The 19937-nt window shown below is 34.2% G+C and overlaps 1 protein-coding gene across 4 annotated transcripts in view; it reads left to right on the top strand.

The window, feature by feature from the left end:
• The window catches only part of Taok1 (TAO kinase 1), a 129921-nt gene that overhangs the window by 75157 nt on the left and 34827 nt on the right, over positions 1-19937 (top strand). For all 4 annotated transcript variants that reach the window (XM_063251125.1, XM_063251122.1, XM_063251124.1 and 1 more), the window contains 8 exons: positions 1455-1500; positions 2409-2505; positions 4104-4217; positions 6920-7011; positions 10772-10865; positions 12066-12147; positions 14631-14798; positions 17670-17873. In XM_063251125.1, the coding sequence (XP_063107195.1) occupies positions 1455-1500; positions 2409-2505; positions 4104-4217; positions 6920-7011; positions 10772-10865; positions 12066-12147; positions 14631-14798; positions 17670-17873 (897 nt within the window). The remainder of the gene's footprint in view (positions 1-1454; positions 1501-2408; positions 2506-4103; positions 4218-6919; positions 7012-10771; positions 10866-12065; positions 12148-14630; positions 14799-17669; positions 17874-19937) is intronic.

Raw genomic sequence — 19937 nt, 5'->3', positions numbered from 1 at the left:
GCCACCTCTGTGCCAGATGTTTTATAAATGTATTAGCCATTTTAATCCTCACAACAACCTTAAAAAGTCTTATTGTAAAAAGTCTTAATGCTCGAGAATGAGAGTTAACATATCTTTTTAACATAAATGGATGTAAATCATTTAACCAGAAGTATCTTGGTAGTTTGAACTGATCATGCATCCTTAGCTGAATAATACTAAATGTGGAAAATTAAAATACTTTCTTATAAGAACTAGAGATTTGTTGTTTTTGTTTTTGGTGCAGGGAATCAAACTCAGGACCTTGTGCTTGCCAGGCAAGCACTGTGTTGCTGAGCTGTCTCCCCAGCCCCTTTTTTTGTCTGTTTGAGACAGAGCAGTTCAGGCTGTCCTTGAACTTTGTAGCGCTGGTTGGCTTCTATGGAGTTCAGGCTGTCCTTGAACTTTGTAGCGCTGGCTGGCTTCAAACTCACTGTGATCCTCCTTCCTCAACTGCCCAACTGCTGGAAAAGAACTAGAGATTAATTTTATTGTGTTTTTCCACATTGAAGCAATATGGTAATTATTTTGTAGTGGTACCATATATGCATAGTAACTGTATTTTTAAAGAGAAAAATAAAATTTCCTTTTAAACAGAAATTATTCCTTATTTTGAATAATAAAGCACAGCTAATTATCACTTTAATGTAGTTGGCTTAGATTTAGATTTGTAATTTGTGGAGGCTTTTTATTTAATTTGATTTTGGTAATGATGGATCCTAAAATTGAGGATATTTTTGAAGAAGAAGCAGTGGCATTGGGCAGGTTAACCATGTGTCTCTTAATTTTCTCCATCTGTAAAACAAGGATGATAATAGGCGATAATTTTTAAGGTTGTTGTGAGGATTAAAATGGCTAATACATTTATAAAACATCTGGCACAGAGGTGACACTTTGTGTTTGGTTTAAAGGAAACATTTAAAGCTAGAAGTGATGGTACATGTTGTAGTGCCAGTTATTTTGAGAGCTGAGGCAAGAGGATCATTTGGGCCCAGGAGTTCAAAGCCAGCTTAAGCAACATGCAACATAGTGAGAACCTAGAAGACAAAAAAGAAAGGAGAGACGCAAACCTTTAAATTGTTACCTTTAAACCTTAAATATACAGTTCCAGAATTTGGTTTTCTGCCTCCTAACAACTTTGAAATTTAATTTTATATATATATAGTATATACATATGTTAGTAATGAAATTCATAGCTTATAGAAGTTATTACATGCTGACATTAAAAGATAAATGTGTCAAAAAAAGATAAATGTGTCCTTGGCTTATTTAATACATATGTTTAATTACTAAATATATAACTAATTTTTAAGCCAGATGATGACTGCAGTTTGTTTTACTGTAAACTCTCTTCATGACCTCCTAGGTAAATTAATTGTATCCCAAATAGATTACATGTTTGTATTTTAATGTTTCCATAATTTTTTTCTCTATAGCTTGTAATGGAATATTGTTTGGGATCTGCATCAGATTTACTAGAAGGTAGGTTTCCTTTGTTTTTTTTTTTTTTTTTTTTTTTTTTTTTGTACCGGGAATCGAACTGAACAACCTCACGTTCGCCAGGCAGGTGCTTATGCCGCTGAGCTAAATCCCTAACCCTCCTTTGATTATTAAAGAAAAACAAAGAATTTTTTTTTTTTGTCTTTTTCATTTTTTTTTATTGGTAGCGGGGATCGAACTCACGACTGCCTGCTTGCAAGGCAGGTGCTTATGCTGCTGAGCTAAATCCCCAGCCCCAATGATAATTCAGTTAGATTCTTTAAACAGTGTTAACACTAAAAAACATGAAAGCTTTCTAGGAAGAGTAAAAACCTTGGCTATTCTCAGCATGTTGATACAGTACAGTATATACTATTCTTATAAATCTTATATAGATAGTATAAAATATGAAAGTTTTCTTTCATTGTAACTTCTCCAGCATTTTTCTGGATTCTTTGGCGTACATCTTGGTCTGCTCCTTCTATTCAAAACAAAGACAAATGTAAATAATGGGAGAACTAGTTTTGTTTTCATGATCACCAAATAATTGTTCAATATTGGTAGCTTAGGGCAGGTGGAGTGGCACATATCTGTAATCTTTAACACTTCAGAATATGGGACAGGTAGGAGGATTGGGAGTTTGAGGCCCTTCTGAGCTACATAGTGACACTCTGTCTCCACAAAAAGAAAAGTGTAAAAAGGTTAGCTAAGAAAGGAAATTAGTTGAGAATTACATTTATAGCCAGCTAACTGTGTACTAGTTAGAAAGTTCAGTAGCCTTGTCTTATTGTGGGACACAAATCTATTCTTGCTAAATGTGTTTTTTAAAATTACTCATTTATCAGATATGTGTGTTTTTGAAACAAAACATTATAGGTAATAATGATTTTTAAATAAATTCTTATTTTAAGTTCACAAAAAGCCACTACAAGAAGTGGAAATAGCAGCAATAACACATGGTGCTCTCCAGGGATTAGCCTACTTACATTCGCATACAATGATCCATAGGTAAGTACTTTGAAAATTATATTGACAAGCAAGTGGCATGTTGCATTTGTCAGCCCCGAAGTATAATAAACCTGAAATTTTTGTTGTTTTTATCCAAACAGAAGTTATATAAACACATTTTTTGTCATCTATGTTTTTTTTTTTTTTTTGTCTTTTTCGTTTTTATCGGTACCAGGGATCGAACTCACGACTGCCTGCTTGCAAGGCAGGCGTTTATGCCGCTGAGCTAAATCTCCAGCCCCTTGTCGTCTATGTTTTTAAGAGAATATAGTAATACACTTGATCTCTGTCTGGGATAATTTTTATGTTTGTCTACTTGTATCACTAGACTTTCTAAAGAATATCCACTTCGTGGGTTTGTGGTAAAAATTTAGTTAAGAATCATTTAAATTTTAGAATGGAAAAGGTGTTAGGTATTATATAGTCTTGTCTTTTTCATTGTGTAAGGGAAGAAACTGGTGCCCCAGTTTGTGACATAATTTCCCAAAGATTGCAAAGCCTAATATATTAGAGATAGAATTTAACAAATTCCTTCATTTTCCTGGTGACTGGTAATTGCAAATTTGCTTCTTTGATTCCATGACATGAACAAAGACTATGCTTTTGAACCTTGATCCTTGGCAAGGCTCGGTAATGGGTATTAACCATAAAGTTAAAAATACTACTTTATAATGTTTTTTTTAAGTTAGTTTTAGCTGTTTTAGAAACTAACATTTTAAAATTATACATTGAACTAGACACTACATATTAAACTATGTAATAGGATCATTATGACTTAATAGGTTATCATTTTTTTAGATGAAGTTAGTAAAGTCCGAGATAAATCAAGTACCTCTTGGTGTATAACACCCAAGTTTTAATCCTTAGCATCCCCTAAAAAACAAAAAATCCCTAACTAAATAAAAATAAAAACATTACACTTTCAAAGTGATGGGAAATAGATTCATGTAATACTATATGCACTAAAATATTTTGATAAGAATTAAAAAATGCCTGGAAATTTAATTTTTCTTCCTTGAATTTGAAAAGTTAAGAGTATGTTATAATGCTTATTGAATATATAATCCCATTGTATAAGAATCTGTAACTTTCTTAGTTTGGTTGTTTACTGTTTCTAGGAAGCGAGTTTGAAAATAAATCTGAGATCATTCTCCGCATATTTCAGTTTGCATATTTAGGAGAACTATGCTAAAGTTTGAAAATGGTGTAAATAATCTTTTTTTTTTTTTTTTTAAGTTTAGAGGTTAAAGTTCTTTTTTTTTCCTTTTTTTAGTAACATTTCATGATATGCTCAAACTTACACATCATCCATAAAGGGATTGTGAGCTGATTACATAAATTCTATTGTGAAAGCCACTGTTTATATCATTAAACAAAAGTTCAACTATAGACTATATGGCTGCAGTTCCCTGATTTTTCTGTCTTTTTAAACTATGTGTCTTCTCTTTTAGGATATTGGTACTATGTATTTATTTGAATTCTGTATTTTTGTTATATTTCTCTATATGTGTCTTAGAAATTCTTAATTGATTTTTATCATTTTAAACACAATCTAATGAAGAAAAAATAAATAATTTTCTGTTTTCCTTTAAACCCAGAGATATCAAAGCAGGAAATATCCTTCTGACAGAACCAGGCCAAGTGAAACTTGCTGACTTTGGATCTGCTTCCATGGCATCCCCTGCCAATTCTTTTGTGGGAACACCATATTGGTAAGAATAGTCCTATCTAGTATTGATTCTTATAATTGAAAGAACAATGTGTTGGTATGCTTTTTTAAGATATCTTTTCTTTTTTCTGAAAATACGGTACCACTCTGGATATTTCTGCTTTAAGTAATTAGTTTTAAATGTAGATTTAGAGTGCTGTCTTTGCATCTTCTTTTTATCTTTTTTCTTTTCATCTTTTCATTTCTATTTCATTTTATCCCTACCACATTTGCTTTTGTATTATTTTTTGCATCATATATTGTGGGAGTGATAAAAACTCAGTAACATTCAGTGGTAGGAGCTAGACATGCTAAATGGTAATTTGTGTTTTCTCTAAATTTAAATTTATTAAGTATCACTGATCTTCAGACTAACTGATTGGGAGTTTTTTCAGTTTTTTGTTCTGATTTTTTAGTGTAGAGAATTTCAACTATACATAGAAGTTGACTTAAGTCTGATGATTTCATATATGCCAGTTACTCCACCCAATAACCTTATCACATAGCCAGTCCTGCTTTATGAATTCTGATTTCTTCCACCTTGGTCATTTTGAAGGAAATCTTAGGCATCATCTAATTGCATCTGTAAATAATTCAATATGTATCTGTGGCTGAAGTTAGAAAGGAGTTACTTTTCAGATCTTTAACTCCTATATGTATCTTCTTTTATATGTACTGAGTGGTGCATTAAGTCACTACTGCATCTTCTTTTTTATCTGCCTTTCAAATTTCCCTTATAAAAGAAAGCTTTCTTACCTATCCTGAATAGTACAATGATGTATTTGCTCTGGAATTAAAAACTGTAGACATATACTAGAGATACATTTTGAGAATGTCTAGCTAGTATCTATGAGAAATAGTGAAAGATCAGTACTCAAATAGATGGCAAGGTCCTGTACTTTTCTAGTATCCTCCTTCCCTTCCCTTTTATTCATTTTTTTCTTTTTTCCCCATAACTCCTCTTTTTTGTATTTCCCCTAGTATAGAATTCTTTCCAAAGATAATTGCTGTGGGACACATGAATATGTTTACTTGTGTTGAAAAATGAAGTTAGACCTTTCCTGACGTAAAGTCCTTCTGATTTGTCTGATTGATGCGACCTAAACATTAGCTTTGCTAACTAGGTTTATATGGCAGTGTTTTTAATAAATTGAGTGAACTAATTCTGCAGCTCCAAGTTTTAGATATCTTTAAAGCATACATACAATATACAATATTTGTATGTGCTATACCTTCTCAGCTGTTATGTTTACAAAATGTAGGTAACCTCCAAATGGGCAAGGGGATTAAAAAAATTTTTATAAATTCTAGTAAATATATGAGCTGGAAAATATAAACTCATAATGACCAAGAATTTCTTTTGTAGAACCTAGTTTATATATATACTTCCCCATTTCTCTCTGTAAAGATGGATTCTCTGATACAATAAAGCTTAATGATTTCCCTGTTTAGAAATTTGTGATGTATATTACATATTTAAAATGCCCATGAAGTCCTTCATTAAAAAAAAAAAAAGTTACTTCTTTAACTTTTGCTTAAGTCAGCAACTTCTCCTGTTTTTTTTTTTTGGATACTGGGATCAAGCTCACAACCTCACACCTGCTAGGCCGGTGCCTAAGTCACTGAGCTAAACCCCCAATCCCTACTTAGCAACTTCTTAAACTTACAACTTGTGAAGCCAGGCTTGTTGGAGCACACCTGTAATCCCGGCAATTCAGGACAGCCAGGCTATGTAGTAAGTTTGAGGCTAGCCTAAACTACATAGACCTTGTCCCAAAGGGATGGGAGAGAGACACAAAAGTAAAAAAAAGAAGGAAAGGAAGGAAGGGAGAAAGGAAACTTGTAAAACATCGAGTTGTGGAGTATTGAAAGTTTTATTTATTAATATACTTGTTATTTTTGTATAATGCATTTAAAACACAAGAATTTGAGTACATACAGCTTTATACACATATATGTAGCATGGCTGTTAATCTTAGTGAAGCAGTTACAACTCTTATAAAAGGTGTTCATCCAAAAAAAAAATAAAATGAAAAATAAAAGGTGTTCATCTGTGCTTAGCATCAAATACAAATGAAGTGTAAAGTACCATTAAGAGTGTTACATTCTAGTTGTAGTTGTGAATTGGGTTTTGAGTTTATAACTAACATACCCATAAGATTGACAACTTTGAATAGTGAACTGCTTTAGCCACTCTTATCATTTAGTATCATTTATTCTCTGGGAGACATATATAAACTATGTTTATTTGGTTCTTAGTTATTATGGCAGAGTTTCTCAGGTAACTCAGGTGAAGCTGTCAGTTCAAGAATAACTGATGTTTGTTGCCAGTGGTAAAATTCAGTCTTTCATTACTTTTATAATGAAATCCTGAAACCAGTGTTTGTGAACCACTGGCCTAAAGGATATGTAATATTGAAATCTGCAATTTGAACAGATGCAGAATACAACCTTGCTCTGAAGTTCCTCCTCCTTTTGGGATGCTATTACATGATCATGACAATATTGAGAATGAATCTAACACTGTATGCATTACTAAATATTTACCTCACAATCTCTAATATAATCATTTCTAATTATGAAATTCTTATGTCCACATGTGTCGGCTAAAATTCAAACCCATATCCTCTGTATAACTGATCCTTATATTCTCAAAGAATAGCAGTTTTTAAAAACTTAAATTGAAATGAATACTTTATGTTGTAGGATGGCCCCAGAAGTAATTTTAGCCATGGATGAAGGACAGTATGATGGCAAAGTTGATGTATGGTCTCTTGGAATAACATGTATTGAACTTGGTAAGGACTAGTCTTCATTACATTATATTTGCTATTTAATTAGGTCTCAGATAATTTTCCACTGTGGTTTTAAGTTTGAGTTATCTATGTCTAACATTAATGAGTACTTGTTAAATACCTAAATTGTGCCCATCGTTATGAGTTTTATCATCTGTAAAAGGATGAAAGCATTCATGAATTACTTCTACCTATGATAGTTGTAACTTTAAGTTAGGTATGAATATTAAATGTCAGACTGCATTGTATATTGTAACAGTTTGAGTTTTTTTCTTTTAAGATAGGAAGGCAGACTTTATTCAAGGGCACATGGTGATAGGTATAAAAATCAATGCATTGGTGCTTGCTAACCCTTACCAGTGTGATTGTATGTATATATTTTGTTTTGTTGCTCCTAACTGGAGATATGCTAAAAACAATGGACCATTATAACTTAGTAAATAAGGTGGGAAAATGAACTGTTACTGAGTTTATTGTCAACTTGTCCCAAGCAAATACAAACGAACTTTTCCCATTGCGATGTATGGGGAAGTGGTGAAATTTGAACTTATGTACCTTACCTTTTACGATTCTACTGTATGAGCATATATAATATGGACTCTTCCCTGTAATGTTTTTTACTGGGTATTGTTTTTGTGAAATTAACTTTTTGGACCTTATGGTTTTTCTATCCATTTTCATCTCATTTCCTCTCTAGTGTGGGTCGTATTTTGTAGAAGCATTCCATTTATGGACAGAGACATTTCAGAAATAGTGTATACAAAATAATAGAGTAGGATATCTTTAACTTTTTTGGGGGGTGTTGGTACCAGGGATCAAACTCATAACCTCATACCTGCCAGGCAGACGCTGTACCACTGAGCTAAATCCCTGGCCCACATTTTATAAAATAAATCTAGCTTAAATGAAATTTAAATTTATTAGTAGCTTACAAGATTTTGAGATAGAAGATGTCAATTGAATCTGCCGAATTAAAGACCATAATAATTGTCTTAGAAAGAGATTATTTATTCATTCAGAATTTCTTCAGCAATCCTTTGTTCTTCCCTACACTATTCAATTTTATAGCTAATGGGTGGGACAGAGTAGGTAGATATCAGCATTAGTCAGCTTTCTGTCATTGGGGTAACAACTATGATAGTAACAACTTGAAGGAGGAAAGGGGTTTTTTTGGCCCACAGTAGGAGAGATTTCAATAATAATTGACTGGGGCCATTGTTTCTGGGCCTGTAATAAGACAGTAATATATCATGGATGGTGGAGCTAAGATTTTTTTCTTTCTTTGGTTTTTTTATGTTGTTTTTTGTTTTTTTTCTTTTTTGACCAGGAGCGAACTCATGACCTTGTGCTTGCCAGGGAGGCGCTTGTGTCACTGAGCTAAATCCCCAGCTCTAGAGCTAAAATGTTTACCTCATGTTGGCCAGGAAGAACAAAGAACATGAGGGCAAGCATGCACTGTCAGGTCTTCTGCCTTCACTTTAGTTCCACTGTGGGTCCCAGCTTATTGGATAGTACTATCCACAGTAAGGGCAGGTCTCCCCTCAGTTTGCTGTCTCACATGCCAGTCTTTCTGTAAAAACCTTCATAGAAACACTCAGAAGTGTGTTTTACTACTAAGTATTTCTCAATCTAATCAAGTTAACAAGATTAACCATTACAGTATCCATGATAGGTGAGCCAAGGTAACTCAGTGTGGGTCCCAGAATCAAATGAATACAGTAAAGAGTTCCCACTGCTGTTATGAAATCAGTGATTATATCTAGCAGGTGGCTGTCAGATGTGAAGACTCTGGCCCTAATAGAGTGATACATAGAAGTGGTTCACCATGAGTTATCAGAGCCTGAGAAGGGTGAGGAATTGACCAACCAAGAGGAGCATTCCATTATGTAGAGTCAGAGTCTAAAGAAGCAGATCACATAGGGGCATCCTGACACAGTGAAAATGTAAAGTGAAGAAAGTTTCCCTTGTGACGTGTATGCCTTGGCTGTAGAGATGTCACCTGGTTTGATGGAGTGTCAGAAACTGAGTAGGTGAAGAAGGCATTTATACTATATGGTGGGGTGGAATAGGGATTCAGAATTTAAACAGGAAAAGGAAGACATCTGCTGAGAAGAGAAGATAGTAAAAATGGAAACTTGGTGGAGAAGAGTTTTATTAAATAATATATGTTAAAGATCACAATAAAGGGGCTGGGGATTTAGCTCAGCGGCATAAGCACCTTCCTTGCAAGTGTGTGGTTGTGAGTTTGATCCCTGGTACCTATAAAAACGAAAAAGACCAAAAAAAAAAAAAAATTACAAAAAAGATTGTTTATTGTCAGAGAAGAGTTTTATAAATATAGAAAGAGAAAACTAAAATAATCACTATGATTCAGATTGAAATTCAAGATATAGTGAACTTGTTTTCAATAAATACAGAAATATAGATGGTTTATGTGCATCATTGTAGACAAATTGTATATAAAATATACACATGCACATATTTTCTAACTCTGTCCAATTAGAGGCCCTGAGAGTAGTGACATCCCAGTAATAGTGAGCACACCTAATGTTACGGCTCCTTGGAGAAATGATTGATCAGGTGTCTGGGATAGGAAAATACAAGTTGATTTTGAAACACTTTCATGGACCAGAATGATGAAGGTATATCCAAAAAGACAGAGAAGCCAACTTCAAAAAGTTCCCTCTGCTCAAATATGAGACAATTTCAATATGGTAAATGATAAATTATAACTTATTAAATAAAATAGAAATATTAACTCATTAATTACTTAAAATTAAGGTTTTATGCAAAAAATATTTTGTATAGATTCAGAATACCTTCTCATTAAATGCCTATTAAGTACACAAGGAGGAAAGAGAAACTACTATGAAGAAGCCTGACAAATGCAGGCTTAATGAAGTAAGCAAATTGAATATAGCAATATGACCACTTGAAATCATGTGCTACTGTAAGATACAATTAGCAAAGTATTGCATTACTTCTGTGATACTCTGCCAAAGAGGTATGAGATATCGAAATCTAATAGGAAATATCAGACAAATCTAAGCTGAGGGATATTCAAGAGTCCTGATTATTTCAGAATCATCAAAATCATGATTTTAGCTTTTTCCTTAACAAACTAGAAAAAGGGTGCCAGGCATAGTGGTGCATGCCTATAATCTCAGCACGTAGTGGGTTGAGGCAAAAGGATTGGTTCGAATTTGAGGCCAGCCTGCGCTACAAAGTGAGTTCAAGGCCAGCCTGAATTGCAAAGTGAGGCCCTGTCTCAAAAAAAAAGAAAAGAGAAGAGAAAAGAAAAGAAAAGAAACTAGAAAAAGGAGCTGGGCAAAGTGGCACATACCCATAATCTCAGCACTTGGGAGCTTGAGGCAGGAGGATAAGGCAGTGACAAGGCCAGTATGGGCTATATGGAAAAACCTGTTTCAAAAACAAAACAAAATACTAGTCCCCAAGGCGTGGGGGACTAGTAAAAGGAGTAAATTAAATCCAAAGTGAGCAGAAGAAAGAGGTTAATGACAAAGATTAAAACAAAAATCAGTTGAATGAAAATAAAGATGATCATGAAATTGGTAAACCTTTTTCTGAAGGCAAAACACTAATGTCCAATATCAAAAATATGAAGTGACTATCACAGCAAAACTTAAGAGAAATTAAAGGACAATGGGGAAATAGAAACAATTTCATATTTGTAAGCTTGAAAGTATTTGAGTACTCTTATATAACATGCACATATTTTAATAGAAAGTTTCCTTTTTTACAGCGGAAAGGAAGCCTCCTCTATTCAATATGAATGCAATGAGTGCCTTATATCACATAGCCCAAAATGAATCCCCTACACTACAGTCTAATGAATGGTGAGTATTACTGAGCCATATTGTGTGACACTGTATACATGAAATATTTTTTCATAATCTGTTGTTTAAGTAAAAGGTATTACCAGAAGAAATACTAAAATATGTTTAGAGCCAGGCATAGTGGCACACACTTTAATCCCAGTGCTTGAGAGGCTAAGGCAGGAGTATTGCTGAGAGTTTGAGACCATCCTCACCAGATACAGTGAGTCCTTGCCAACCTGAACTACATAGCAAGACTTTGTCTCAAAAAAACAAAAGTATTACCCTTCCTTTGCCAGGTCTGTATTTTATAGCATGTATATAATTCAATTCAGAAGAAAAGGATAGATAATATGAATGTACAAAGTATTGGTTATAACAAAAATGCAGCTGTTCATGGGATGCACGTCTATAAGCCCAGTACTTGAGAGGCTGAGGCAGGAGAATCATTGCAAGTTTAATACCAGCCTGGGCTACATACAAAGTGAGCTAAAGGGCAGCCTGAAATGCATAGTGACACCCTGTCTCAAAAAGATACAACACACACACATGCACACACACTCACATATACACACACAAATTGTCATACAAAATTCAAATTGTCATACAAAATTAATTCTTTAGGCATCCTTAGCATCTGAAACATTCTAGGGTAGTATCTGGGATGTTTAATAAATGTTTTAAAATTCACAAATAGATACAGAAAATAAGGATACTTTATCATTTTAAAGATTACATAATTAGAGCACATTTATAAGTCTGCTAATTATATAGAGATATGTGAAGAAATCTTTGGCAGTTTAGTACTATGATACATCTTAGTCTGCTTTGTTATCTATAATAGAATATCTGAGACTGGATAATATATACAGATACACATTTATTTCTCACAGTTCTAAAGTCTGGGAATTCTAAGACCAAGGCTACCGCTGGGTTAGGGCTCAGTTTCTGCTTTTAAAATGGTATCTTGAACCCTGTACCCTCTAGAGAGAAGCACTGTTGTGTGCTGTTATGGGAAAAAAAAACAAATAGTGTAAACCCACTGGTGCATAGATTCGTATGAAAGAATATAATCTTTGCCCTTTTTTACCATGCTGTTTCTAGTCCCTGTCCCACTAGTAATAAGCACATACCTTGATTTGTGTGTGTGTGTGTGTGTGTGTGTGTTTGTGTTTTAAAGGAAATAGCAATATGTTCACTTGATACTTTCCTTTACAATAGGTCTGATTATTTTCGCAACTTTGTAGATTCTTGCCTCCAGAAAATCCCTCAGGATCGTCCAACATCAGAGGAACTTTTAAAGGTCAGTTCTACAATACTCTGTCAATAGTCTGTTTTTACCCTTGATAAGTGATTTTACACAGTGTGTTTTATTATTCTTTGATTCTGAATCAGGATTATATATATATACTGTGATAATTTTTATTAAATTAATTTTTTCCAATGCTAGAAATCAAACCCTGGACCTCCATGAGTGCTAGCCAATACTCTATACCAATCCCCCACACCCCAGCACACTGAACTGTGGATTTTCTTATCCTGTGTTCTCTACAAACTTTTTTTCCTGTATCTTCCCCCCACCTTATTATACCTTCTCTGTCTCTCTCTCTCTGTCTCTCTGTCTCTCTGTCTCTCTGTGCTGGTAATATAAACAAGTGCTCTTATTACTGACTCATACATGCAACCTTGTAAACTTTACTTAGATGCTAAGTTGTTTGTTGTTTTTAAATAAAATAGATTAACTGCTTAGCTACTTTTCTCATGTTTAACTAAAATCTATATTCAAAATAGTACTAAATGACTAGATACTTATATATGCACCGTGTAGTAACTGATTGTACCACAGGAATGCCCTAGATACTGACATCTGCAAGAATATATTTGTGAGTTATAAAGTGTGTATGTGCATATGTGCATGTGTGTATGATACTAGGGATAAAAACTAGTCAGGTGCTCTGCCACTGAGCTATATTCCCAGCTCCTATAAATTTTAATTCCTATAATATAGTCTTATTTCAAAATGAGTTTGGGCTGGGAGTTTAGCTTAGTGGCGCAGGTACCTTCCTGGCCAGCACAAGGTTGTGAATTGGATTCCCCAGTACCCGCCACCAAAAGGGTTAAAAGTAAATTAACTATGGGTGTGTGTGTTTGTGTGTATTACTGGCGATTGATCCCAGTGCATTCACACTGAATTATATCCCTAACCCTTTTTATTGTACTTTTTAAAAATTTTGAGACAAAGTATCACTAAATTGTTCAACCTGGGCTTGAATTTACAGTCTTCCTGCCTCAGCTTCCCAGAGTGCATGGAGTACAGGTGTGTGCCACAACACCCCGCTTAGATCTAATTTTTTTCATCTGTCATACTTTGTATATTGATCTGCCCAGTCTTAATATAATGTGAAATAAATATATGATTATAGAAATCTGTGGGGAAAAATACATAAATATATGAGAAACTGTTAAAAAATGGGTATAATCTGTTCCAGCTGGGCATAGTAGCAGAAGGCTGTAGTCTTAGCTGCTTAGGAGGCTGTGCAACAAAGCAAGACTTTTATCTCAAAAGAAAGAAAAGAAAGGAAGGAAGAATAGAAGGAAGGAAGGAAGGAAGGAAGATAGACCTCCTTTTATGGAAATCTTTGTTCTTAACCAAACTGGGTAAATTGTATTTCATTTTCAACAGACTTGGTTGCTTAATTTAAATATATGACTAGTGTGTGCTTTTTATTCTCAGACAATCACTTCGTTTGAGAATTGAATATCCTACTAATACCAGTAATGAATTTCATGTAGTTATTAAGCTATCTAGATTAGACTATAGCAAGTATGATTTGATTCTATCACTTATAACCCTAAATACTCTTTGATTTTTCACAAAATTTAAGTGAACTTTTTATGCCAATATTTTATAATTTCAGAGTGGTAAACATCAGCTAAATTAAAGCTGCAAAGAAATTTAAAATATTTGATAACATGGAAACCATAGTATATAGAAAAGCAATATGAAGTTTTAGTAGTGCCTACAGAATTCTATGCAGTGGGCTTATTCTTGGTCTCAGAAGTGAAAACTTCATTAAGTAGGCTTTCATGATAGCAATAAAAGCCTTAATACATCTAGGAATTATGTGACTAAAAACTAAGCAAAATCAGGTTGGGGAAGTAGCTTGGTGATGGAGTACTTGCCTAGTTAGGGTCTGAATTTAATCTCTAGTACCAGAAGAAAATAGAGTAACAGTAGTGATCCTGATAGTGGAGTTATTCTTTCTATTTTCCTGTATTTTATAAAGTTTAGTTTCATTAAATGTTAGTAATAAAAATCAATAACAGTGGCTATTAATCATCATTAGTGTTTTATGCAGTCTTATATAACATATAAAGGAACGCACAGTATCTAAATTTAGATTAGTTATTTCATGTCAATAAATATTCCTATTGAAATCAGTTCTTGGAGATCATCAGTTCTTAGAATGTATAAACTTATATCAACAGGCTCTGATTAGACTTAATTCTTACTGTTTGAGTCCTTTGATAATTTCAACTGTATTTTCATTTGGTCAACAAAAATATTAAATTCAAGGTTTTATAAAACATGCAAAAATGGTTTCTAGGCACAGAGTAGATGCTTATAGATGATTGTTTTGTTAAGTACCAAATAATAGAATTAGTTACAGATTATATGCATTATGTAGCATAAGATAGAAACTCTAGCAAAAGAGTCCATTTGCACTAATTAAACAAAAATTTCAACCTGACTTGAAGTTTTAATCTAACTTCTTCCCTCTCCAGCACATGTTTGTTCTTCGGGAGCGCCCCGAAACAGTGTTGATAGATCTTATTCAAAGGACAAAGGATGCCGTAAGAGAACTGGACAATCTGCAGTATCGAAAAATGAAGAAACTCCTTTTCCAGGAGGCACATAATGGACCAACAGTAGAAGCACAGGAGGAGGAAGAGGTAATTCCTAAAATGATTCAAATCTTAAGTGAGTTTTATTTCCTTATGCAACTTTCCCTGCTAAGAATTTACTTTTTATATCAATAATTTCCAGACTTTGCTTTCTTAACATTGGTTCTATAAGATCGCATTTAGAAAAAAGGCATTTAATTATACTTTGTTGCATGCTCTAAACTAAACGACTTTATGCAATACACATTAGCTTGATAAAGGATAATCTAGTTCATCTCATGTTTCTTGATCAATGAACCATTTTGATTGATCATCCAGTTCCATGGAACATGCTTTTTTGAAAGCACTTGGAAGTTATGGACTCTAAAAGTTGACTGTACTCCAAGTATTAGAAAGTTACCAAGCATTCTACTGTGTCATCGAGGAAATGTGATATTTTTAGTTCTGCATTTTATTCCATTTACAAGGTTCTAAAGTATTAATTTAAGACCAGACATAGTGGCACTTGGGAGGCTGATATAGGAGGGTCACTGTAAGTTTAAGACCAACCTAAGCTACATAGTTCAAGCCCACTTTGAACTACAGAGTAAGATCCTGTGAGTAAACAAACAAGTAATTCATTTTACAGATGAGGAAAGCAAAATTCAGAGTAGTTAACTTACTATACAGTAGAGGCACATGGGTTCAAATTCATAACCATAAAGTGCTGCGTTGCCTTTCAGGAAGAATGGTAATATAGATTTGCAGTAGAAGTGTTACAGAACTTTCTCACAAGGAAGTATACATATAAAGTATTATGTGTGAATTATCTTTCTTTCTCTAAATATTTTATTTTCTTTTAGTAAAGTTACAAAATTAATAAAATTCTCTGCTTAAATTTTAAATATATACTAGGGACCTAAGAACAATCCTGTTATATATGTGTCTGTATTGATTAAATTTTTATCGTGTCTTACAGAAGTCTGGTATGGTAAGACAATGAAGCTGTTGGTGCTCTAGTCCCATTGTTGTCTGATTACCTTCGAAAACATCCTTGTGTAGGGCTGGAGGTTTAGCTCAGCGGCATAAGCACCTGCCTTGCAAGCAGGCGGTCGTGAGTTCGATCCCCGGTACCGATAAAAATGAAATTGAAAAAAGACCCAAAAAAAAAAAAAAAGAAAAGAAAACATCCTTGTGATTATAATTGAATATATATATGTAATTTATAAATCATAATTTATAGGAAAATAGGTAAGAATTAACAGTCAAATAGCCAGGTGTGGTGACATATGCCTGTAATTACCAGCATTGTGGAGACTGAGGCAGGAAGATTGTCATGAGTTTGAGGCCAGCCTAGACTACGTAGTAAAGCACTGTCTCAAAAACAAACAAAAAACAATAAAATATTTGGTGACATAAAATCTAAAGACCATCTTTTTAGGAAAAAAAGGAGAATCTTCTTTGTAAAAGGCTTCAATAAAGACTAAGCACTAAAAGGATTATTTAAAGAATTTTTAAAATGAGTTTGTGTTAGCCAATAGAGTCACTGAGAAATGAGCAAACTGCCTATCCCCATGATATATATATATATAATTTTTGAGGGAGGGGTCTTTTTGAGACAGGGTCTCACTATGCAGTTCAGGCTGGCCTTGAGCTCACTTTTGCAGCCCAGGCTGGTCTCAAACTCAACAATCCTCCTGCCTCAGCCTCCCGAGTGCTGGGATTACAGGCATGAGCCACCATGCCCAGCTTCATATCCCCATGATATTTGTAGACATGCTTTTCAAAAAGTGTCAAGCAATTTAGAGAAAATACTATATATTGGAAATTGCCCCAAATAGGTGAGGGTTGTGGTGTAGCTCAGTGGTAGAGGTATGCATAAGACTGAATTCTGTTTTGAACATGGAGGTGGAGAGTAACAGAAATCACCCAGAACTGGTCGATTGTTTTTTTTTCAACGGCTTAAAAAACTTTTTAAAATTTACTTGTCTTTTTTTTTTTTTTTTTTTTTTTTTTGTACCGGGGATGGAACTTGCAACCTTGCACTTGGCAGGGAGGAACTTATGCCACTGAGCTAAATCCTCAGCCCCTTGTTTGTCATGAGGTTTTTTTTTTTTTTTTTTTTTTTTTTTAAATTTTGACGGTAGTAGAAATACAACAGAACAAAACCAGTTGAGACAATGCAGTGAAACTGGTACAGAACTTCAGAGCAGGTTGCCAGGATAACAGTTATAGGTACCATAGTATATCTCATTATCTTCACAGTAGTTGTCTAGCCAATTAGACACAGCGAAATCAAACCAAAGACAGAACATTATAAAACTAGTCGAAAGAGAATATTGAATAGAGCAAAACAACTAATCACAATAAGCATAACAGTGAGAACAACATTTGCTTTCAAATGCAAGATAGGAGAAGATAGGAGATCCCCCATATTTGCTATTTTGCATACAGTCCTCCTCCCAAGAGACGCTCAGACCTCTGTCCTCAGTTGCTAACTGGTGGGTTTGGGTGAGTTTGGAATGTTTGATTCCCAGCCTGCACACCAGTAGGCTCACAGGAGACTTTGACTGGGGGTCTCCTCGGCATTCCTCCTGGCTTATGCCGGAGGAAGGTGCTTAACAAGAAGGGGCGAATTGCATCTTTGTGCAGCCACCTGGGTTCCACCATGTCAGTGGCCGGATCTCGGGGGGGCCACTGACTAGTTCTTCTCCTAGCTCACGCCAGAGAGAGGCACTGACCAAGAGAGCAGGTATTTGTCATTTTTGTTTGTGTTTCTATACTTGATAAACTTGTGGGTTTCATCACTTAAAGGATATTTCTCCTAGTAGTCCTCTAACTTTCTTTCTAGTAATTATATACCAAATGGTATGTATGCTACAGGCTTTAATCAAGATTTTAGAAAATAGATATTTTAATCTAGTTCTCTTTTTTCCTTAGGAGCAAGACCATGGTGTTGGCAGGACAGGAACAGTGAATAGTGTTGGAAGTAATCAGTCTATTCCTAGTATGTCTATCAGTGCCAGCAGCCAAAGCAGTAGTGTTAACAGTCTTCCAGATGCCTCAGATGACAAGAGCGAGCTAGATATGATGGAGGGAGATCATACAGTGATGTCCAACAGTTCTGTCATCCATTTAAAACCGGTGAGTATTTCAACTTCTATGAAAAAATTTCAACTTTGATAAACTTCCTCATCGAGTAATTTTAAAGAAGGAGGTTTTCTTGGAAGTTTCAGATAGGTTGAATATTTTTTAAATAGCAGTAGTCTTATTAATTCTTAATTTGTACTTATATTTACAAAACTCATATTTTTGAAAATTACAAAATAATATAGAACCATTTAAAATGTTATAAAAAAAGGAATATTGTTCATTATTTAAAGGTTTTTGGAAAATAAAATGTTAAGGGCTGGAAATATAGCTCAGCAGCACAGTGCCTGCCTGGCAAGTGCGAAGTCATGAGTTCAATTCCTGGTACCAAAAAGAAAAAGAAAATGTTAAAAAAAAAAAAATAGGAAAGATACATAGGAAATTGATAATGATTATTGTTGGGGAGTAAGAGAAAGAGTTGTGATGGCATCCTAACAAAACTCTGCCTCAAAGTTTTTAAAAAGTGAAAAAACAAAGAAGGATATTACTTAGTGCAAAGTCTCTGAGTTCAGTCCCCAATACTGCCAAAAACAAAAAATGAAGTGACTTGCTTACCCATTTTTAAATCATTAAAGTAAAACTCAGTGTAATTGTGGAAAATTATAAATGTAGGCTTTAGGAAATAAGGAGTTTTGCTCCTATTCTTTGTAGTTTTTAGTGCAAAATTTAAAATTCTAATAAAAATTATTGAAGTTAAATGACTCCTCCTAGAGATTAGTAGGAATGCTTTCTTTATAACTTCATAGCTTGCAATATTATCTAAAAAGTTGTTAGACACAATGGTAAAAGGAAATAACCCAAATATCTGTCAACAGATGAATGGATAAATTGTGATATGTATATCCAGTAGGGTATTATTCAGCTGTAAAAAAGAATGAATTTCTGACACATGTTTCACTGTGGATGACTGTCAGAAACATGCTAAGTGACATAATCCAGACATAAAAGGACAAGTATTGTATAATTCAACTTAGAATGAAATATGTAGAGGAAGCAAATTAATAGGAATAGGAAGTAATTGAGAGGCTATCATGGACTGAACAGAGAGCAAAATGAAAGTTACTGTTAATGGATAGAATTTCTATTTGGGGTGATATAAAAGTTTTGAAAATAATGGTAATGGGTACACAATGTTGAGAATTCAGTTACTGCAGCTTAAAGTGACTAGAAAAGCAAAATTTTATTGTACATATTTTAACATATTAAGAATTGATGGCTATACCAAGTGTATTGCACACAACTGTAATCCCATCATTCAGGAGGCTGAGGCAGGAGGATCATTGTGAGTTCAAGACCAGCCTGGGCTACAAAGTGAGCTCAAGGCCAGCCTAAATTTCATAGCAAGACCCTGTCTCAAAAAGACAAAAAAAAAAAAATATATATATATATATATATATATGGTTATGCCCATTGCAGTGGAATACATCTATAATCCAAGTGAATTGGGAGGCTGAGGCAGAAAGTTCACAAGTTTGAAGCCAGCCTGGGCAATTTAGTGAGACCCTGTCTTAAAAATGATATGGGAATGTTGCACAGTTGGAGAACACTTTCCTAGTAGATGCAAGGTTCTGGATCCAATCCCTAATACCCCACCCCAAAGAAAAGATAGTTAAGCAACAGTATTATTCAGGCTAAAATTGCTTTTAATTTTTATATTCAAAGACAATGGAGTCAGTATAGAAAGATTATTTCTTAAATTGATTGCTACTTACTGACTTCCTCTTCGGTTGATGAACTGAGTTTAAAAAAAAACACAAATTCTATTTGCTTATTTGGTGCTGGGAATCAAACCCAGGTCCTTGCACATGCTAGACAAGCACTGTACCACTAAGCAACATCCAAGCCAAATTCTTTAGTTCTTGCAACCAGTTTTTTATTGCTTATTTTGGACAGATGGCAAAAATCTTACCAGGGGTTTAGCTCAGCAGTGTAAGTGTCTGCTTGGCAAATGCGAGGTCATGAGTTCAATCCCTGGCACCAAAAGGAAAAAAATCTTATATAGTTTTCAGCTATTGTTGTTCTAAAACCTAAAAGCCTTTAAATAATTAATTTTTATTG

The sequence above is a fragment of the Cavia porcellus genome, unplaced genomic scaffold, assembly GCF_034190915.1.
Source record: "Cavia porcellus strain 051 isolate PalLab524CR breed Dunkin Hartley unplaced genomic scaffold, mCavPor4.1 scaffold_6, whole genome shotgun sequence".
Classification (NCBI taxonomy): Eukaryota; Metazoa; Chordata; class Mammalia; order Rodentia; family Caviidae; genus Cavia; species Cavia porcellus.
The sequence above is the reverse complement of the archived record's forward strand: the minus strand, read 5'-3'. Positions and strand labels throughout refer to the sequence as shown.